We start from the raw sequence: 22,960 nt of genomic DNA on the forward strand, positions 1-22,960 counted from the left end.
GCGGAGAGGCCGTCGGGGGACAGCGGGCACCCGGGGCAGAGGCGTCGGGGGACAGCGGACACACGGGGGAGAGGAGATAGCGTGCACCGGGAGAGAGGCCATCGGGGGCAGCGGGCACCCAGGAGAAGCAGAAAGCGCCTGCAAGGGTGGCCCCGCAGGCGCCCACCACCGCCACCACCACCGTAACAGCAATCCCGGCCAGCTAGGGCTAGTTTATGAGCACTTAGTGCTTGCACACCCAGCGTGGAGGGGCCTTGGAGCCCCATGTGTCTCCCGCTTTCCAGAGATTCAAACGCCAACAGCCCGTGGGCCATGCTGCTCTCTGCGACCACTCCCGGCCGCCTGCAGGTGTCCTGGCTGAGCACAGGCTTGGCGCTCCCGTCTTTGCTAGGTCGACCCCGCGGTGCTCGCGGGCACGGAGACTGGCGAGGTTCCCAGACCCTTGGCAGTGAGTCACGGTCTGGAGCCCTTGGGTCCGTCCACGCCCTCCTGATCTCGCTAGGCCCCGACGCATCTGGGAAGGTGCGGAGCCGCGGGGTAGGACCCAGACGCCCGCCAGGGCCCCCGCCTCGTGGTTGATGACCCCAGAGCCACGGGACACTCAGCGCCTGAGCTCCAGAAGGGCGAACGGCCTCCAGGGCGCCCCTCCTCGCGTAGCAAAAGGAGGGCAGTGGGCGGAGCGCAGGCACCGGCTCAGGACCCTGCTCCGCGACCCTGGCCCCCGCCCAGCAGGGCCCAGCCCCTTCCCCTCCGCGCCCCGCCTCCTCCACGGGGACCCCGCCCAGGCCCGCCGCCTCTGCACCCTGCGCTAGCGCACCGGCGGGAGCCTGGCCGCCCGGCGTGCGCGAGCCACTCGATAGGGTCCTGGCACGTGGGGCTCTAACAGCCCGCGCACAGCTTGCCAGAGCCCCCGCGCGGGCGGCCGGATCTCCAGGCCCTGCCGCCGGGCTCCGGCCCCTCGATGCCACGCGCGCCCCAGTGCCGAGCCGTGCGCGCGCTCCTGCGCAGCCGCTACCTCGAGGTGCTGCCGCTGACCACGTTCGTGCGGCGCCGGGACCCGGCGGCCTTCCGCGCTCTGGTGGCCCAGTGCCTAGTGTGCGTGCCCTGGGACGCACAGCCGCCCCTCGCCGCCCTCTCCTTCCGCCAGGTGGGCCGCCCAGGGGACCCGCTTCGGGGAGGCGGAGGCAGAGCGGCGCCCGGGGACTCAGGCCCCTTCCCTGCAGGTGTCCTCTCTGAAGGAGCTGGTGGCCAGGTTCGTGCAGAGGCTCTGCGAGTGCGGCGCGAAAAACGTGCTGGTCTTCGGCTTCGCGCTGCTGGACGGCGCCCGCGGCGGCCCGCCCTGGGCTTTCACCACCTGCGTGCGCAGCTACCTGCCCAACACGGTGACCGAGACGCGGTGCGGCAGCGGCGCGTGGGGGCTGCTGCTGCACCGCGTAGGCGACGACGTGCTCGTGCACCTGCTGGCGCGCTGCGCGCTCTACCTGCTGGTGGCCCGAGCTGCGCCTACCAGGTGTGCGGGCAGCCTTTGTACGAGCTCGGCACCGTAGCCGAGACCCGGCCCCCTGCACCGCGCGCGTGGGATCCAGACGGGCCCCGCGTCCACGCGACGGGTTCGGAACAGCAGCGGTGGCGAGGCCTGGGCGCCCCTGGGCTCACCCGCCTACAGTTCGGGGCGCGGGCCTTTTGCGGCCTGCGCGGTGACACCTGCCGAGTGTTCGGAGACCACGCCCTCCAGGGCATCTGAGGGAGTGGACTGCAAGCGGGAGCCCGGCGCCTCCGGGCATCTTCCTGGGCTGGACGCCGAGGTCCGGGGGTAGCCTCAGGCTGCGCTGGCTGTCCCCGCGCTACTGGAGGATGCGGACCCTGTTCCAAAAGCTGCTTGCGAACCACGCATGGTGCCCATACGGCGCGCTCTTCCTGATGCTGCGTGGGCCGGCTACGCAGGTGTGGTCCCCGAGGCCGGCCGCCGACCCCCGGAAGGACGCGGGCTCCTGGCGCCTGGTGCGGTTCCTGCAGCAGCACAGTGTGGCAGGTGCACGCATACCTGCGGGCGTACGCTGCCTGGTGCTCCCTGGCCTCTGGGGCTCCAGGCACAAGGAGCGCTGCTTCCTGAGGAACACGAAGTTCATCTCGCTGGGGAAGCACTCCAAGCTCTTGCTGCAGGAGCTGACCTGGAAGGTGAGGGTGCGGAGCCCAGGTGAGTGGGCGTCGGCCAATGCCAAGCCAGGAGGTGAGGGGGTGGTGAGTGAGGCTGCCCCGCGCTCACTGGACTGGAAGGTCCCGTGCTGACAGGGTGGGGTGGGGGACGTTGGGTCATGTGCTGGGCAGGGGAGAGGAGCAGGGATAAAGACTTCCTGTGAGGGGTCCCTTGTGCCCTGCACTCCTGCCGTGGCTGCCCTGTGAGGGTGCACTTGTGGGGTCTGCCTCGTTCCAGGGCGTGGCAACATCCCGGGCCATGGAGCATCGACTGAGGGAGGGGATCCTGGCCAGGTTCCTGTTGTGGCTGCTGGACGCCTGCATGGTGGGGCTGCTCAGGTCCTTCTTCTATGTTGAGGAGACCACGTTCCAGAAGAACCGGCTCCTCTTCTACTGCAGGAGCATCTGGAGCAGGCTGCAAAGTGTGGGCCTCAGGTACGTGTGTGGTGTCCGTGTCTCAGATCCCCACAGGCTGAGCGGCCCTGTGTTGGCCTGTGGAGGGGAGGCCCTGTGCTGGCCCGCGGAGGGGAGGCCCTGTGCTGGCCTGTGGAGGGGAGGCCCCATGCTGGCCCGCGGAGGGGAGGCCCTGTGCTGGCCTGCGGAGGGGAGGCCCCATGCTGGTCCACAGCGGGGAGGCCCTGTGCTGGCCCGCGGAGGGGAGGCCCTATCCTGGCCCATGGAGGCCCCATGCTGGCCCGCGGAGGGGAGGCCCTGTGCTGGCCTGTGGAGGGGAGGCCCCATGCTGGTCCACAGCGGGGAGGCCCTGTGCTGGCCCACGGTGGCCCTGTATGCTCATGCTTGGGCTCAGTCCCCTCAGGGCACTTCTGAGGGACTTGGGTCACTGCAGGGACACCTGGGGGAACAGGCATCCTCTCTGGATGACCTTGGTGGGGTGGCATCGGGGGATGGGGCCTGAGTGGCGGAGATGCTGGCTCCTGGTTCTGCTGAGTCAGACTGAGGGATCAGGACTGATTACACCAAGTTGTGCCGGGTGTGGGATGGGAGCCCTGGGCCCCCGTGTGGGGGTTCCTGGGAGGTGTCTGTGGTGGGCAAGGGCGTCTGTAGCCCCAACCCCACACTGCAGAGTGTGCTGTGTCCATGGGGACCGAGGTTCCCTGACCCCGGCCCTGGGCGTGTTGCAGGCAGTGCCTGGAGCAGGTGCGGCTGTGGGAGCTGTCGGACACAGAGGTCCAGCAGCAGGCCAGGTCGGCCCTGACCCCGGCCCTGACCCTGGCTCCGGGCATGTTGCAGGCAGTGCCTGGAGCAGGTGCGGCTGTGGGAGCTGTCGGACACAGAGGTCCAGCAGCAGGCCAGGTCGGCCCTGACCCCGGCCCTGACCACGGGCCCGAGCGTGTTACAGGCGGCACCTGGAGCGGGTGCAGCTGTGGGAGCTGTCAGACACAGAGGTCCAGCAGCAGGCCAGGTTGGCCGTGACCCCGGCCCTGACCCCGGCCCCGGGCATGTTGCAGGCAGTGCCTGGAGCAGGTGCAGCTGTGGGAGCTGTCGGACGCAGAGGTCCAGCAGCAGGCCAGGTCGGCCCTGACCCCGGCCCTGACCACGGGCCCGAGCGTGTTGCAGGCAGTGCCTGGAGCGGGTGCAGCTGTGGGAGCTGTCGGACACAGAGGTCCAGCAGCAGGCCAGGTTGGCCCTGACCTCAGCCAGACTGCACTTCATCCCCAAGCCCAGAGGCCTGCAGCCCATCGTGAACACAGACTCCATGGTGAGAGCCAGAACATTCTGCAGGGAGAAGGTGACCCGGCCTCCATCTCACTCCATACAAAAGCTCACGGGCTCGTGCCTGTGTGCCCAAAGATGGGTCCTACTGTGAGTGGATGAGGAGCTGAGGGAGGTGCCCAGCTGGACCTGGGAGCCCACAGGGGGCAGCTGGCTAGGGCCCTCAGAATTCTGCCATGGCATCACGTGGAGGGGTGGGAAGAACAGCTGTTGCTGCCCCCTGAGGACCCCGGGACTCGTCCTGTGGCTCCCCTTGCTCCCCGTGGCTCTTTCTGTGGTTTTGCCCCCATGGCTGCTGGTGCCTCTGCCACGGTGGTGTGATTTTGTCATCAGTTAATGTTGCTGTGGTCACTCCAAGGACCTGGCCTCTGTGGGTGGGGGTGCTGCAGACCCCAGCCCCAGGCAGCTGCTCAGGTGGAGGTGGATGGGTGCCTAGCATCCCTGAGGGTCACGTGTATTGCCAGGCGAGGGTTCCTGGGGTACAGTGACAGGAACCCCAAGGTCCCAGCCTGTGGGCTGAGGGCTGACTCTACATTGGGCTTTCCCAGGACCTTGGGAAGCTGGGTGGGCTTGGGGCTGTCTGCCACTCTGCAGCCCCCCTGAGGCTGCATCCTGTGTGCCCCAGGCCCAGCCCTGGACCTCATGCATCCAGACACTGTTCAGCATGCTCAACTATGAGCAGGCGCAGTGGCCCGGCCTGCTGGGTGCCTCTGTGCTGGGCTCCACCAGGAGTCCCTGGAGACCGCAGCTGACCCAGCCCTGACGCAGACTTCAAGACCTTACTGGACTGAGGCTGGAGGAGCCGGGCACATCGCTGTTGGGGGAGGGGTCATCTGTGACACAGGGCAGGGCCTGTCCTTGGGGCCTTCTTCCTTCAGGTCAGTCCCCTCCCTGCTGTCCTCAGGGGAGCAGAGTCCACCACTGAGACCTCTCACGACCCTAACACTAACAGCCAGAAGGCAGCTCATGGGAGACCTGGCTGTGGGGCATGGGCCTGTGAGCATGTGTCTCACCCCAGGCCCACTCATCACCCCCACGTGATCCAGGGCTGCCGAGGGAAGCAGCAGTGCATGTGGGCTCCCCTCCCGTCCTCAGATGCCAGGGCAGGTGGAGGCATGGCCGCCGTGGGGGAGTCTTGTTCACGTGCTGGAGCCACGCATCTCAGGCAGTGTGGCGCTGCCTAGTGCCTGGCAAGGATGAGCAGGGAGCCCCCTTCCCCAGGCAGGCCCCAGCGTGCAGGGGACCGGATGTGTCCCAAGGACCCAACTGAGAACAGGAAGGGCAGCATCAGTGCCGGATCTTGGTGAAGGAGTGACCCCCACTGCAGGGGTGGCTTGGGCAGCCTGAAGCCTGGCCAAGCTGGCACCTGTGTGACATGCCAGCTGCTGTGAGCAATTCCAGAACCTACCAGGATGTCACAGCTGGGGACATGGACATGGACCTTAGACAGGGCTCCTGGTGCCTCATGCCGGGTTTTATGGCACAGGATGTGCCCCTTTGCTGCTGCTTCCAAAAGACATCCTGGTGACTAAGCTGATGTGCCCAGGGGACCCCAGACTGTCCTGGTGACTAAGCTGATGTGCCCAGGGAACCCCAGACTGTCCTGGTGACTAAGCTGACATGCCCAGGGGACCCCAGACTGTCCTGTGACTAAGCCAATGTGCCCATGGGGAACCCCAGGCCCTGCTGTGCTGTCACTCAGGTTCTCAGGCTTCACCAAATGCCAAACTTTGAAAAAACTGAGCTTTCATAATTCAAAGGTTTATTGGTTCATTTGAGAGCGACAGGGTGGGGGGGAGAGAGCTTCCATCCACTGGCTCCCCTGGTGGCTGTCACAGCCAATGCTGAGCCAGGCTGGAGCCCGGAGCTCCATCCGGGTCTCCCACATGGGTAGCAGGGGCCCAGGTGCTTGGGCACTCTCTGCTGCCTTCTAGGGCCATTAGGGAGCTGGGTGGGAGCAGGGCAGCCAGGACTCCAGCCAGTGCCAACAGGGGATGCAATGTCGAGTGGCTGCTTTGCGGGATCCCCACAGGTGAAACAGCATGAGCCTCTTTGCTGCCCGAGCTCTGCCCTTAGCAATGAGCAGCTCCTGATGGGGGGGGGGGCAGAGGCAGAACCCCCAGGGGGCGGGCTCACTGCTGTCACCTGTGGAGGCTGCTGTGACTGTGAGGGATAGCGCCCCCCAAAACCAAGATGCCTGTGCCCTGCTCTCCAGCGCCCCCTGCTGGTTGTGCTAACTGTAGTCCCCATCAGCTGACCTTGTGGTAGTGGTGGCCCTGTCTGCCCCTGGGGGCTGTTGCCTGTGGACACGGTGCCCAGGAGGGAGGGGCCCTCTGTGGACTCCTCTGTTCCAGCCACATCTGGCCACATGAGGGCAGCATTTGCTCCTGTGCCAGCCCCTGCCAGTCAGAGATGTCACATCGAGGGCTTATGCCCATGGGGGTGTCACATGGGTCGGCCATTGCCCTCTGTAGCCCCTAAGCCATGTCCACATTCACGTGTGAGTGTCCATCTGCCCACACATCCATGGCTGAGTTTTCTGGAGGCTAGGTGTCCACTGGGTCTCTGTCCCCATGCCCCACCCCTTCCCTCTTGGCCACTGAACCACCACCACTCTTGGCTCCAACACTACCACCAGCCCCTGAGGGCCCCTCCAGGCCAAGCTCCTGGGCATGGAGTGGCCAGGCGAGGTGTGGTCAGGAAGGGCAGATCTGGAGCCGTTCAAGGCAATGGTAGGGTTTGCAGGCCACAGGACAGTGTTGGGACAGCGTTGCCCTCACTTCCCAGCCCTGTGGGGGGGGGGCCCTGCCTGCACTGTCCACTGTGCAGAGGGCAGGTCGTGAACCACGAGGTCTCTACAGCATGTGAGGGGAGGGCCGACTGAAGGGACACTGCAGGGCAGAGCTGAGGGTAGGGCAGATGCCTGTGGGTCCCACGAGCTCCTGTCCCCTCAGCTGTCTGCTCAGAGCTGCTGTCAGCAGTGACATTCAAGTGAGCAGGATGGGGCTGAGCCCTGGGATGCCACCTGTGGTATGGGCTCCCCTGTGTGACACCCCATGCTCACCGCCACCTGTCTCAGAATGGCGTGGGGAGGAGGTGTCACGAAGGAGGGCTAAGTGCCAGCCTCCCCCACTGTGGGCTCAGATGTGCATGGAGTGCTGGGGCTGAGGGGGTGTTTAGCTCTCAGCTCCTCTGCAGCCGGGCCTTGGTCACACCTGTGGCGGTGAGAGCTGCTCCCAGCACAGACGCTCCTTGGGTGATAACACACACATGCCTTCTTGGGTGCCACAGGGGGCATGGCCAGCTGTGTGTTTCTGCAGGGCACCGGGAAAAGGCTAGGGGCTCTGTGGGTACTGGTCTGGCAGTGTGAGGCCAGGGTCTGTGGTCAGAAGGAAGCAGGGGTGGGGTGGGCAGGTGGGGGCTGACTGCCTGGGTGCTTGGTGGGGGAGGGCAGCTGGTGAGGCCCCATGGTAGGAACTCTGACTTCAGCAGCCTCTGCCCTCAAGCATGGGTGCTGACACTGGCGGTGTCTCCCGGAGTCCTCCCTGGCTGGGCTCCCAGCACCCGTGTGTCCCCTTCATGTGTGTGCAGATGACCCCTGCCACCTATCCTGAGCTGGACTTGGGGGTCAGCCTGGGGCTGGATTCCCGGCAGGGAAGCTGTGCAGGGCCTGGCCTGCCATCAGCACACCTGCCCTTTGTCCACTGCTGCAGCTTGAGGCTGTGTGGGCCATGCCCTGTGGGACTGTGTGGGTGGCACTGACACAGAGGGCCTCCCATGGCAGCCAGGACCTGGGGTGCCCCTGAGTGGACTTGGCCTCCCATTTGAGGGCAGAGTGGACCCCAGACAGAGCAGGCTCAAGACATGGGGAGCCGGGGGCGGAGCCAAGATGGCGGATAGTGAGGACGTGTGCCTTAGTTTGGGAAAATAAACTTTCATAAAAGTGGAATTACTGTAGCCTCAGGAAAAGACTCAAGAAAAAAACTGCAGAGGAAACGCTTCCGGATCTTGTGGATGAGACACAGAGGACTTACAGGGAACCCACCGCGTGGAAAACCAACCGAGACGAGCCGAGCAGCAGCGGGAGAGGAGCCAGAGCCACAGAATTTCGCCAGCGCGGGAACGGAGGACGGTAAGACAAAGACCTGAGAAGTCCGAGACATTGGGGGGAGGGGGAACAGAGGCCTCTCCCTTCACTCACCAAGCAAAACAAACAGCACCGCGATTTTACATATGTAAAGTTCAGCCAAACTCAGTATCTTTAGCGAAACTGGAGAACACATTGAGGGCTGCATAAACTCTGTGTATGGTCCCAGGGGTAGATCAAACGAATACTCACAGAGGCCAGATTTCAACTACCCTCAACTCCACTCCCAACTGAGTCAAAAAAAAAGAAAAAAAGAGAGAGAGAGAGAGAGAGAGAGAGAGAGCCAGCAAGGAGCAAGTAATCTGGGAGAGTCGCTCTTTACACAGCCTTAAACCTCAAGAAATAAGCATAGCTCTCTGGCCACACCCAACACAGCCCCTAAGGCTCCAACAAAGCAGACAGCTCACTTAGAGGCATAGTATAACGAGAGAAAAAAACAAAAACAAAAACACCACAAATTATCTCTAACATGCCAAGCAAGAAACATAGAAGCGGAGGTACCAAAAACTATGACGCCCCCAAGTGAACAAGACACGCCAATGCAGGATTATGAAGATGAAGATATAGAGGAAGCAGATTTCAAAAAAGTGATAAGAACATTAAGAAGTTCTCAAAAACAAATTCTTGAACTACAGAAATCCTTAATGGACAAGATAGAAAATCTCTCCCGTGAAAATGTAATATTAAGGAGGAATCAAAATGAAATGAAAAAACTAGTGGAACAGGAATTTGCGATAATGACAAAAACCCACAATGAAATGAAGAACTCAATAGATCAAATGGCAAACACATTAGAGAGCCTTAAAAACAGAATGGGTGAAGCAGAAGAGAGAATATCGGAATTAGAAGACAGAGAACAGGAAAGGAAACAGTCAAATCAAAGAAAAGAAGAAGAAATCAGAAATTTAAAAAATACTGTCAGGAATCTACAGGATACTATTAAAAAACCCAACATTCGGGTTCTAGGAGTTCCTGAAGGCATGGAAAGGGAGAAAGGATTAGAAGGCCTTTTTAGTGAGATACTAGCAGAAAATTTCCCAAGTTTGGAGAAGGACAGAGACATCCTAGTACAGGAAGCTCAGAGAACCCCTAATAAACATGATCAAAAGAGATCCTCACCACGACACGTCGTAATCAAACTCACCACAGTGAAACACAAAGAAAAGATCCTAAAATGTGCAAGAGAGAAATGCCAGATTACTCTCAGAGGATCTTCAATTAGACTTACAGCTGATTTCTCATCAGAAACCCTACAAGCCAGGAGAGAATGGCGAGATATAGCCCAGCTACTAAGAGAGAAAAACTGCCAGCCCAGAATATTATATCCTGCAAAGCTCTCATTTGTGAATGAAGGTGAAATTAAGACCTTTCACAGCAAACAGAAATTGAAAGAATTTGTCGCCACTCGTCCAGCCCTGCAAAAGATGCTTAAAGATGTGTTACATACAGAAACACAGAAAAACGGTCACCAATATGAAAGAAGGTAAAGGAAGGAAAACTCACAGCAAAAGATCACAGGAATCTCAAACCAGATATTAGAAAATATCTTTGGCAAATGGCAGGGCAAAGTTACTCCTTCTCAATAGTCACATTGAATGTCAATGGCTTGAACTGTCCAGTTAAAAGACACCGATTGGCTGATTGGGTTAAGGAACAAAACCCATCCTTTTGCTGCTTACAAGAAACCCATATATCCAACAATGATCCATACAAGCTGAGAGTGAAAGGCTGGAAAAAGATATACCACGCCAACAGAAATGAAAAGAGAGCGGGCGTAGCCATCTTAATATCGGACAACATAAACTTTACCACAAAAACTGTTAGGAGAGACAAAGAGGGGCACTATATAATGATTAAGGGAACCATTCAACAGGAAGATATAACGATTATCAACATATATGCACCTAATTACAGGGCACCAGCTTATTTAAAAGACTTGTTAAGGGACTGAAAGGGAGACTTAGACCCCAATACAATAGTACTGGGGGACTTCAATACTCCACTCTCAGAGATAGACAGATCAACAGGACAGAAGATCAACAAGGAGACAGTAGATTTAAATGACACTATAGCCCAAATGGATCTAACAGATATCTACAGAACATTTCATCCTACATCTAAGGACTTTACATTCTTCTCAGCAGTACATGGAACCCTCTCTAGGATTGACCACATACTAGGCCATAAAGCAAGTCTCAGCAAATTCAAAAGAATTAGAATCATACCATGCAGCTTCTCAGACCACAAAGGAATGAAATTGGAAATTGGCAACTCAGGAATCCCTAGAGCACGTGCAAACACATGGAGATTGAACAACATGCTCCTGAATGAACAATGGGTCATAGAAGAAATTAAAAGAGAAATCAAAAATTTTCTGGAAGTAAATGAGGATAACAGCACAACATACCAAAACCTATGGGATACAACAAAAGCAGTGTTAAGAGGAAAGTTTATATCAATAGGTGCCTACATCAAGAAATTGGAAAGGCTCCAAATAGATGAGCTTTCAAGTCATCTCAAGGATCTAGAAAATCTGCAGCAAACCAAACCCAAACCCAGTAGGAGAAGAGAAATAATTAAAATCAGAGAAGAAATCAACAGGATTGAATCCAAAAAAAACATTACAAAAAATCAGCCAAACGAGGAGCTGGTTTTTTGAAAAAATAAACAAAATTGACACCCCATTGGCCCAACTAACTACAAAAAGAAGAGAAAAGACCCAAATCAATAGGATCAGAGATGAAATGGGAAACGTAACAACAGACGCCACAGAAATAAAAAGAATCATCAGAAATTACTACAAGGACTTGTATGCCAGCAAACAGGGAAATCTATCAGAAATGGACAGATTCTTGGACACATACAACCTCCCTAAATTGAGCCAGGAAGACATAGAAAACCTAAACAGACCAATAACTGACACAGAAATTGAAACAGTAATAAAGGCCCTCCCAACAAAGAAAAGCCCAGGGCCAGATGGATTCACTGCTGAGTTCTACCAGACATTTAGAGAAGAACTAACTCCAATTCTTCTCAAACTATTCAGAGCAATCGAAAAAGAGGGAATCCTCCCAAATTCTTTCTATGAAGCCACCATCACCTTAATTCCTAAGCCAGAAAGAGATGCAACATTGAAAGAGAATTACAGACCAATATCCCTGATGAACATAGATGCAAAAATCCTCAATAAAATTCTGGCCAATAGAATGCAACAACACATCAGAAAGATCATCCACCCAGACCAAGTGGGATTCATCCCCGGTATGCAGGGATGGTTCAACATTCGCAAAACAATCAACGTAATACACTACATTAACAGACTGCAGAAGAAAAACCATATGATTCTCTCAATAGACGCAGAGAAAGCATTTGATAAAATACAACACCCTTTCATGATGAAAACTCTAAGCAAACTGGGTATGGAAGGAACATTCCTTAATACAATCAAAGCAATATATGAAAAACCCACGGCCAACATCCTATTGAATGGGGAAAAGTTGGAAGCATTTCCACTGAAATCTGGTACCAGACAGGGATGCCCTCTCTCACCACTGCTATTCAATATAGTTCTGGAAGTTTTGGCCAGAGCTATTAGGCAAGAAAAAGAAATTAAAGGGATACAAATTGGGAAGGACGAACTCAAACTATCCCTCTTTGCAGATGATATGATTCTTTATTTAGGGGACCCAAAGAACTCTACTAAGAGACTTCTGGAACTCATCGAAGAGTTTGGCAAAGTAGCAGGATATAAAATCAATGCACAAAAATCAACAGCCTTTGTATACACAGGCAATGCCACGGCTGAGGAAGAACTTCTAAAATCAATCCCATTCACAATAGCTACAAAAACAATCAAATACCTTGGAATAAACTTAACCAAAGACGTGAAAGATCTCTACGATGAAAACTACAAAACCTTACAGAAAGAAATAGAAGAGGATACCAAAAAATGGAGAAATCTTCCATGCTCATGGATTGGAAGAATCAATATCATCAAAATGTCTATTCTCCCAAAAGCAATTTATACATTCAATGCAATACCCATCAAGATCCCAAAGACCTTCTTCTCAGATCTGGAAAAAATGATGCTGAAATTCATATGGAGACACAGAAGACCTCGAATAGCCAAAGCAATCCTGTACAACAAAAACAAAGCTGGAGGCATCACAATACCTGATTTTAGGACATACTACAGGGCAGTTGTTATCAAAACAGCATGGTACTGGTACAGAAACAGATGGATAGACCAATGGCACAGAATAGAAACACCAGAAATCAATCCAAACATCTACAGCCAACTTATATTTGACCAAAGATCCAAATCTAATCCCTGGAATAAGGACAGTCTATTCAATAAATGGTGCTGGGAAAATTGGATTTCCACGTGCAGAAGCTTGAAGCAAGACCCATACCTATCACCTTACACAAAAATTCACTCAACATGGATTAAAAACTTAAATCTACGAACTGAAACCATCAAATTATTAGAGAGCATTGGAGAAACCCTGCAAGATATAGGCACAGGCAAAGACTTCCTGGAAAATACTCCAACAGCACAGGCAGTCAAAACCAAAATTAACATTTGGGATTGCATCAAATTGAGAAGTTTCTGCACTTCAAAAGAAACAGTCAGGAAAGTGAAGAGGCAACCAACAGAATGGGAAAAAATATTCGCAAACTATACTACAGATAAAGGATTGATAACCAGAATCTACAAAGAAATCAAGAAAATCCACAACAACAAAACAAACAACCCACTTAAGAGATGGGCCAAGGACCTCAATAGACATTTTTCGAAAGAGGAAATCCAAATGGCCAACAGACACATGAAAAAATGTTCAAGATCACTAGCAATCAGAGAAATGCAAATTAAAACCACAATGAGGTTCCATCTCACCCCGGTGAGAATGGCTCACATTCAGAAATCTACCAACAACAGATGCTGGAGAGGATGTGGGGAAAAAGGGACACTAACCCACTGTTGGTGGGAATGCAAACTGGTTCAGCCACTATGGAAGTCTGTCTGGAGATTCCTCAGAAACCTGAACATAACCCTACCATACAACCCAGCCATCCCACTCCTTGGAATTTACCCAAAGGAAATTAATTTGGCAAGTAAAAAAGCCATCTGCACATTAATGTTTATTGCAGCTCAATTCACAATAGCTAAGACCTGGAACCAACCCAAATGCCCATCAACAGTAGACTGGATAAAGAAATTATGGGACATGTACTCCATAGAATACTATACAGCAGTAAGAAACAACGAAACCCAGTCATTTGCAACAAGATGGAGCAATCTGGAAAACATCATGCTGAGTGAATTAAGCCAGTCCCAAAGAGAAAAATATCATTTGTTTTCCCTGATCGGTGACAACTGAGCGCCAAAGGGGAAACCTGTTAAGGGAAATGGACACTATAAGCAACAATGAACTGATCAGCTCCTGTCCTGACTTTAGATGTACAATGTAATACTTTATCCTTTTTAGTATTTTTGTTGTTGTTGTTGTTCTAGTACTATTGGTTGAACTCAGTAATTAACACACAATTATTCTTAGGTGTTTAAATTTTAACTGAAAAGTGATCCCTGTTAAATCTAAGAGTGGAAAAAGAGAGGGAGGAGATGAACAATTTGGAACATGCTCAATCGGTCTGGCCGCAAATGGTGGAGTTAGAAATGTGCCAGGGGATTCCAACACAATTCCATCAAGATGGCATGTACCAATTCCATCGCACTAGTCCAAGTGATCAATTTCAGCTCACAATTGATAGCTCTGATAGGTCTAAGAGTCAAAGAGATCACACAAACAAGACAAGTATCTGCTAATACTAACTGATAGAATCAAAAAGGGAGAGAAAGATCCAACATGGGAAGTGGGATACACAGCAGACTCATAGGATGGCAGATGTCCTAAACAACACTCTGGCCTCAGAATCAGCCCTCAAGGCATTCAGATCTGGCTGAAGAGCCCATGAGAGTATAGCAGGCATGGAAAGCCAAGATATCATGGGAAAAAAAAAAAGACCTAAATGAATGATCTCTGTGAGTGAGATCCCAGTGGAAAGAACGGGGCCGTCAAAGAAGGAGGTACCCTTCTCCGAAGGGGGGAGAGAACCTCCACTTTGAGTATGACCCTATCAGAATAAGATCAAAGTCAGCGAACTCTAAAGGCTTCCATAGCCCTGGCAACTCATGACTAGAGCCTAGGGAGATTACTGACGCCATGAACAGGAGTGTCAAATTGTTAAGTCAGCAACAGGAGTCACTGTGTACTTACACCCCATGTGGGATCTGTCCCTAATGTGTCGTCTAAAGCCAAGTGATGTTATGACTGGTACTGAAACAGTATTTTTATACTTTGCGTTTCTGTGAGGGCGCAGACTGATGAGGTCTTTGCTAATTATATACTGAATTGATCTACTGTATATAAAGAGAATTGGAAATGAAAAAAAAAAAACAACCTGGTGTTAAAATGGAAATGGCATAGAAAATTAATTAATTTGAAAAAAAATTATGTAGGATCTCTGTCTTTAATGCGCTGTACATTGCTATTTAATGCTATAATTAGTAATCCAATTGTAGTTTTTTCACTCGATGTTGCTTTATGGGCAAAATGTTGAAATGTTTACCTAATATACACTTAACTGATCTTCTGTATACAAAGAGAATTGAAAATGAATCTTTACATGAATGGAAGGGGAAAGGGAGTGGGAAAGGGGAGGGTTGCGGGCGGGAGGGAAGTTATGGGAGGGGGGAACCCATTGTAACCCATAAGCTATATTTTGGAAATTTATATTCATTAAATAAAAGTTTAATAAAAAAAATAAATAAAAAATAAAAAAAGTAAAAAAAAAAAAAAAGACATGGGGAGCCAAGAGTCCTGCAGAGTCGGTGGGAGGACATGATGAGGTCACCCACGGCCATCCCTGCCCCTCAGTGGGCCCTGCTGTCTTGCAGCCTCAGGCTCCTGTCCAGCCATGTGTCCTGCTGCTGCCTCCTGCACTTGGCCACCAGCCGGGCTAGTGTGATGCCTGGGACCCACAGTGCGGGCAGCAGGGACACGAGCACACAGATGGCTTGCACCCAGCCAGAGTAGAGTTTCTCCTGTCTGGAGGGGAACTGCTCCTGCAGGGGGCACAAGAGAGAGAGAGAGCTCAGCCTGGAGGGGGCAGACCCCGGGCTCCAGACCCCAGGCCTTGGGCAGAGCGAGGCTGACCCAACCACCTGTGCACGGAGGCAGCCCCAGCTCCTCCCTGGGACTACAGGAGGGCAGCATCCTGGGTGCGTGCTCAGGGATGAGGGAGCTGGGGCTTGAGGCTCCCTCTGGGTGGAAGCCCTCAGGGCAGGCAGGGGCACGTGGTCCCTACCCACTGGCCTCCAACACTTGTGGACAGGTGAGGTGTGGTCTGAGACCCCAGGGATAAAGCAGAAAAGTCTCACTTCCCCCAGGCAGACCCTGAGGGATTCCGGTGCTCACTCTGGGAGGGGTGGCCCAGGCCAGGTGTTGCATGGTCACCTGTGTGGACGGGGCAGGGAGTGACCCTTCTCCAGTCTGCCTCCCGACCTCTCCCAGACACTGGAATTGTTGCTTCCCTGGCTGCCTGTCCCCACAGCAAGTGGAAAGTGTGGGCTGGAAGGACCAATGTCTCCAGGGTCTGGACACTTCTCTGAGGCCCTCGAGAGGCTCCGGTCCCACCAGGGTCACCCTGCAGGTCACTGTGGCCCCTTGATCACCATGGGAGGACCTACATGCTGGGGGTTCCAGGCCCAGTAACTGGGCAGCCTGTGGGCCAGCAGGATGAGGTAGGCCAGGAAGATGCTCAGGAGGAGCAGAGGGCTGGCCACAAGCCACGCCACACACCAGTAGAGGCCTGCTCACCGCCCTATCATCCACACGATGTCATCACAGAACCTGCACAGATGCTGGGCTCAGTGGCACTGCGGAGCCATCCCCACCCCCCAGGCTCCTCATGGACCTCAGCTCACCGCTGTAGGCCGTAGACGTAAATGACCCCACCACCTTGACGAAGGTAAAGACGATGAGGTTGAGGGAGGCCGTGTAGCTGTCGAAGATCTCAAGCCAGTAGCTTCTGGACTGCAGCGTGAAGCAGGTGGCCGAGAGCAGGCAGGCCAGGCAGACCAGCCCTGGGGTGCAGGGGGCTGGATGGGAGTCCTGCACCTACCCCTCTCCCCCACCCTGCCCTGCCTGCCAGAGGTGGGCGAGGGCTTGGCCTCAGCTGGCCACAGTCAGGGCAGGTCCACCTGCATCCTGCCCAGAGCTGCTGGGCTGTCCTCAGGGAGCAGGCTGGCCTGGTGCCCCTGAACTCTGTAGGGGAGGCGGCAGGCATCCCTATGGCTGAGCTGTGCACTCACCCATGAGGGCCTCCTTGGGGACCCCCGTGGGGACGACCCCCATGTCCAAGAGTGGCGTGATGATCCCCTCCATGTTGCTGAACATGGACAAGAGCCCCAGGGTGAAGAGCATCCCGAAGAAGAACACGGCCCACATGGGCGCCCCCGGCATGGGCAGCACGGCCTCCATGAAGATGATGAAGCCCGGGGCCCCAAGCACTCTGCAACCTGGAGGTGGGTCACGTGTGTGGGCCAGGGGTGTGCCTGCAGGGATGCCATGCCCACCATCCCTCCAGGAGGCTCTAGGTGCCTGGAGCCAGGATCTGTGCCCGGCTGCCCATCAGCCCAGCCCTGAAGCCACCCCACTGGACAAGGGCTCCACTGGACTCCGGCAGGCTCACAGCCCTTTGGCCTGGCCCAGTGCCTGGGGTTCCCAGGGTGGCCCTGCAGCCCTGCATGCACTACCTTGTCCAGGAAGTCCTCCAGGTGGCAGACCCTCAGGGGCAGCAGGGGCAGCCTCTCTGGCTGTGTGGCATTGAGCTGTGTGAGGACGGCCTCCTAGCTAGCCCTGTAGATGCTCTGTTCCAGGAAGTTGAACTCATCAATGAGGCCCAGGATGTTTTTGCGGGGACACAGGGTGGAGCTGTGGGGCCTGTGTTACCACCCACTGCCTGAGCCAGCAGATGTGTCCAGGCACAGGGCCCATGGCACCCTGGGGGCCCAGCCCGCCCACGTCTCTGCTCCTGCGGGGAACCCGTGTGCACTATTGTTCCGGGAGGGGGCAGCCTCATCCTTCAAGCCCCGGGCTGGCACAGGGGCATTGTCTTCTGCAGCTCAGCTGAAGGGCCCAGCCTCCCATTTTCAGGACTCGCAGGTCAGCATTCAGGGGCTGAGAACCCCCGCCCCGTGACCTGAGAGCCCCTGTCCGCCCACACCCGGCATCATGCAGCTCCCGAGGTCGGCTTTGGGGCTCGCTGTCCACATAGCTGCTCCTGTCGCCCTCCCGCACAGTCCACTGAGCCCTGATCTGGGCATTGAGGCTCCCGGCTGGGGTCCCAGCAGAGCCCAGCCTTCCTTTGTCAGCTTTCTGGGTCGCTCAAGCGCCATGTCTTCCGCAGGTTTGCTGTGTTCTGTCGGCAGCCAGTCTGGCTGCTCAGAAGGCCCCGTGTCCAGTGTCCTAAATGCGGGAGGCCATGATGTGCCTCACGGAGGAAGCCGCGTGTCAGGTGGGTGCCAGGCATGACAGCGCCATTGACCACGCTCAGTGCAGGGGCGTCGGTGCCTTGTATGAAGCAGGGTCTCACGCAGCCACACAGAGTAGGGACAAGTGCAGCCAGGGGAGGAAGTACGAGCCTCATCCTGATGCCCCAGGCACCCAGCCCAGCGCCCCCAGTGTGGGCATGGCCGCCAGAGTGGGAGCCCCAGCCCAGTGCCCCCTCACTCAGTGCTGGCAGAGACCCAGGGAGTGGGAGCCTTGGAACAGAGAGAAGCATCTTTGCATGGTGCAGCATGTCCGCCACTTGCTATGCTCCATGGAACCCCGGGAGTCAGGCTGAGATGTGACAGGACCCTGTCCTTGAGGTCTGGGTGGAGGAGCTGGAGAAGCTCCTTCAACACTGGTGAGGGTGGCGCTGAGGTGAGGCACACACACATGAGGCACACATGAGGTGCACACATGGGAAGCACACAGGCGCACATGAGGCACACACACACGTGAAGCACACACATGCTCAGTGCTCCTGGGGCACCGGCTCCAGCAGCACTGCCCATGGCTGGCCTGTCCTCTACCTCCTCCCTCTGAGCGGTGTGGGGTTGGCACAGGCACCACCCATTGGCTCTGCATGTGGGGGCCGTCCTGAGTGCCAACGGGTTCAGCAGGACCCTTGGGTGCCTGGAGCCCCCTCTTGGGAATGCGTACTCTGCGGGAGCAGGGCTCCCTATGCCAGAGGCTGCAGCCCATCCAACACCCCAAATGAGACATGTCTGGACGGCCGGGCGGAGGGCCTCAGGGTTGCTCGGGCGGCATCGGCGTACTGGGGCTGCCTTAGGGCCATGCACTGTGCACATCTCAGAGCGGAAGAGGCCTCCTGTGATCCTGGAGGCCCCAGGCGCACGGGGTTCAGTGGCAGCCCCCCAGAGGTTCCAGGGGGCACCCCTCTGTCCCTGACTCGGGGCCCACTTCCCCCAGGGCAACCTCAGCTCCATCCATTCCTGAGTTTCATCTGCTGAGACCCTTTTTCCAGTGAGAGTCCTCAGGAATGGTGGCATGCCTGCCCATGGCATGGCCTAGCCTCACCTGTCCAGGCACTACCCGTGGTCCGTGGTGGCCTTGAAGCCCATGACAGAGAAGATGGCAACAGAGGCTTACAGGGAAGTCATGCTTTTCACCAGGGAGATGACCACGGCATCCTTCTCACAGTTGTTCCTGCACATGGGGGCACTCAGGGCCTTGGGAGGGCCCCCTGCCCACTGACCTGGGCCCCTCACACAGGGGTACTAAGGGCCTCGGGAGGGCCCCCTGCCCACTGAGCCTGGGCCCCTCACACAGGGGCTGCATTCAGGGCCCCCTGCCCATCAAGCCTGGGACCCTGACATGGGGGCCTTCCCCTAGGGCCCCACTGAGCCTGGGCCACGCCCCACTGCCTCACTCTATTCCTTCACCGTTTGTGGAAAGGCTCAGAGCTGCACTCAGCACCCTGTGGGCCCCAGACCTGCCCCAGGCCACAGTCAGGCTGGGCACACACAGCAGCTCCTGGAACAGACAAGCCAGGTGGAGCCCACCCCAGGCCAGCAGGTCCCACAGCACCGTCCCCAGCTCAGCCCTTGCTGGCTGGCACTGCAGCGCCAGGGTGCCAAGCATCCTGGGGCAGCCACCCACCTGGGCGGGTTGTAGCTGGCAAAGGCGATGTGTCCACCGAAGTCCAGGGACAGAGAGAAGATCTGGGTGGCTGCATCCAGCCACACCCGCACATTCTGGAGAATCTGCATCTGGAATGTGAACACAGCAGATGCTATTCCAGAACGTTCCCTGGCCCTTTTGGGTCACACCACAACCAGGTGTGACCTGTACAGATTCCAAGAACCGTTCAGGACTTTGTGCCAGGAGGGAGCTTGCTTGGCGTTGCAGCTGACATGGCTCCCCTGTTCTGTGATGCAGCCAGCAAGCTGTGCCTTCATCAGGCCCACAGCAGAGCATGGCTGGCACTTGGTGGTGGGGCCTAGAACCAGATCTGAGCTGACTCCAACCAGGGTATGCTCCCTGCCCTCTCCCACGTGTGGCTTTGGCTGTGTGAGGCCCCTGGGCAGGGGCATTTGCACCCACTGCCCCATTTTCCCACTGCTGGGTGTCTGGAGAGACAGCCTCATGCCCAGGTGTGCAGCTGATTCCTGGTGGTGGTCAGCAGCCCTGGAAACCCCCTTGGGATCCTGGACCAATGGAATGGTCTAGAAGCGCTGCAGACTCCAAGGAGAAGCCCTTTGGTCCTGTGTGCCACACCTGCTGGACGCTTCTGCCCCAGGTGACAGCTGATTCCAGTTGGCCCCTCCCCCACACTCCCACCTTGTCAGCACCTGGATTTCCTGCAGGTGCACAAGTCCACACACCCCAGACCAAAGTCCCTGCCCCGACCCTGCTGAGACCCCGAGGCCCTCATCCTTTGCCCACTGGGTGCCCCCTGCCCCCTTCCACTTATGTTAGGGGTGAACAGGTAGCAGAGCCCATATGTGGCATGCACACCCTGCCCCAAGAGCCAGCAGGGCCATAGGTGCCAGCACAGTTGACCCTGCAATGGAGTGGCCCCCACCCTTCAGCCGAGCCATGCTCTCTCACCTCCCTATGAGGCTGAGATGGGGAAATGAGGCCCAGGGCCTGGTGTGTGAACGGATGGGGATCTGGGTGGCCCCTGGGTCCAGAGAGGACCAGTGACCAGGAGAAGTCACCTGGCCACACTGGCCACGCCCTCAACCATCTTGTTGCCATCCAGAGGGCAGCAGCTCCAGGGCAATGGGTGCTGGAAGGAGTTGAGGAAGTACCACAGCACCCAGGTGCTGTAGTACAGGCTGACAAAAAGGACACCTTGAAGCAGCCCAGCTCTGCGGACAGCAAGGACAACGCATCCCATGGCAGGGGAGGAGCGGTGCCGCCACGTGCAGAGCAGGTCCTCCTGGGGAGCTGAGGAGGGGGTGGCCTACCTACGCCGCCCAGGTAGGGGGAGATGGCCATCCACACCCCAGTGCTGCCCCTGCGCAGGTGCTGGCCAATGGCGAGCTCGATGTGGAAGAGCAGGATCCCCTCAAAGACCAGCGCAATGAAGTAGGGGATGAGGAAGGCCCCTGCCAGGACACAGAGGTCAGGGGATGGCCACCCTCTGCTCCCCATTGGGGCACCTGGTGTGTTGCTGGCGGCCAACCCTGGTTCTGGCCGAGTGTGGTTGGCATAGCTGCCAGCTGCATACTCAGCCTCGTGGGAGAATAAACCAGCCGGGCGGCACTGTGGGGCAGACTCAGAGGCTGTCTGTGTGGTCAGTGTGGACAGGCAGAGTGTGTGTGGCCAGTGTAGACAGGAGTGTGCGCAGCCAGTGTGGACAGTGTGTAAGTGGCCAGTGTGGACAGGCAGAGCAGGCACTGCCAGTGTGGACCAGCAGAGTGTATGTGGCCAGTGTGGACAGGCAGAGTGGTCATGGCCAGTGTGGATAGGCAGAGTGGGCACGGCCAGTGTGGACAGGCAGAGTGTATGTGGCCAGTGTGGACAGGCAGAGTGGTCATGGCCAGTGTGGATAGGCAGAGTGGGCACGGCCAGTGTGGACAGGTGGAGTGGGCATGGCCAGTGTGGACAGGCAGAGTGTATGTGGCCAGTGTGGACAGGCAGAGTGGCCATGGCCAGTGTGGACAGGCAGAGTGTATGTGGCCAGTGTGGACAGGTGGAGTGGGAATGGCCAGTGTGGACAGGCAGAGTGGGCATGGCCAGTGTAGACAGGTGGAGCAGGCAAGCAGACACCTGGAACAGGAGCTGGCATGAGGATGAGGAAGGGCCACCAGCTCAGAAGACCCTGGAACTGCCCAGGAGCGAGGAGGGTGAGTGCGGCCATGCAAGATGTGGAGGTATTCTTTACAAAATTCCAAGTGACGGGTGATGGGCACTGAGTGGCTGGGGTGAGACCGCCCCTCAGCACAGCCTGGGGAGGAAGGGGAGTAAGAAGACAGAATGTTCCGGCATGTTCAGCCATGCTTGCTGCATCTGGAAACAGGTGCCATAGCAGCGCATTGGGGCGGCTGCTCCTCCCTCACCTGCATCCCTGATGAGAGGCCCCCTCCCCTGACCTCTGTGTCCCCAAGGCCCTGGCCCCTGGGGGGATCTCCCCAGGTTCCTCACTGGAGAGGGTCGGGCATGGGCATCCCAGGCCTGCTCGTTAAATGGGGGCACTTGGGCAACAACAGCCCTGAGGGCAGCAGCCCCTGGCTGGTGCACACATGTGGCAGCACAGGTGCATCCATGATGCTGGTGAGCCTGGGGCTCCTGTCACCCCACAAGGAGACTTGGGATATGCCAGCCCCCATGAACGTGGACACCAGGGTGATTGCCCCCTGGAGACTGGCTCCACACCAAGGGGCAGCGCCGCTGGGAATGGAGCTGTGTGCTGGCCTGGGACCCCGTGTGCAGGCCCCTGAATTCCCCGGGGCTCAGACACCAAGGCCAGGCTCTTCCTGGGGCCCCATGTGTCTGGTTTCCTGGGATGGTGGTGCTGCCCAGGGGTCAGGGGTGGGGAAGGCCAGCCCCTTGGCTACCCAGATGTGGCTGGCAGGCTCACCTTCACCATGGGTCTGGCACAGGTATGGGAACCTACAGATGTTCCCCAGCCCCACAGCAAACCCCATGCAGCTGAGCAGGTACTGGAGCTTGTTGTCCCACCAGGGCCTCTCATCCTCCTGCGCATCCATGGCTAGGTCTGGGCTGAGGTCCTGGGCCATAGCAGTCCAGTGGCTCAGGGAGCATCCAGACCACACTGCACCTGCACCCTCTGCTGTCCTGGAGCCTGAGCGTCCCCTCCATCGCGTCCTCTGGTTTATTTACAGGAAAGCCGGTGGAGCCTGGTTAATTGGTAACCTGGTGCCTGGCCATGCCCGCATCCCCAGCCCTTCTCCCACAAGCATGTCCAATGTCAGCTGCAGGCTGGTACCACCATGGAGAGAGCTGTCCCTGCGACAGCCGTGTGCTCTTGTTGGGGATGTTCAGGGGCATGGTGAATTGGTTTTAGTTATTTATCTGTAACAAGTGTTTTGATGTTGAGGTAATGCAGACTCATGCTCATTGGTGACAGGGTCAGAGGTCCCCGCTCCCCTCCCCCCCCCCCTCGGTTTGCCAAGGTGGCCTGTGAAGCTGAGTCAAGGATGTGGACACCTCAAGACCCAGAACATCCATCACCAGGGAGCCCCACCCTCCACCCAGGACCCTGGCAGCCCCTGACCTCCCCATGCCACACAGTTCCCGACAGGGTCAGCAGATAAAGGCTGTTGCCTGGCCACATGTGGCT

At 56.6% G+C, this 22,960-nt stretch overlaps 1 protein-coding gene and 1 pseudogene across 1 annotated transcript; one reads left to right on the top strand and one right to left on the bottom strand.

Annotated features, from left to right (window-relative positions):
* The first annotated feature begins 961 nt into the window (after positions 1-961).
* Positions 962-4,693, top strand: LOC133755237 (telomerase reverse transcriptase-like). The gene is given in 9 exon segments (XM_062185436.1): positions 962-1,147; positions 1,224-1,488; positions 1,491-1,610; positions 1,736-2,024; positions 2,026-2,066; positions 2,069-2,241; positions 2,435-2,631; positions 3,775-3,946; positions 4,556-4,693. Coding segments are annotated over 9 exon segments (1,581 nt in total).
* A 10,318-nt stretch (positions 4,694-15,011) lies between these two features.
* On the bottom strand, positions 15,012-22,367 carry LOC133755238 (sodium-dependent neutral amino acid transporter B(0)AT3-like; annotated as a pseudogene).
* Between the last annotated feature and the right edge of the window lie 593 nt (positions 22,368-22,960).

Source organism: Lepus europaeus, unplaced genomic scaffold (assembly GCF_033115175.1).
Source record: "Lepus europaeus isolate LE1 unplaced genomic scaffold, mLepTim1.pri SCAFFOLD_3_1, whole genome shotgun sequence".
In the NCBI taxonomy this organism is placed as follows: Eukaryota; Metazoa; Chordata; class Mammalia; order Lagomorpha; family Leporidae; genus Lepus; species Lepus europaeus.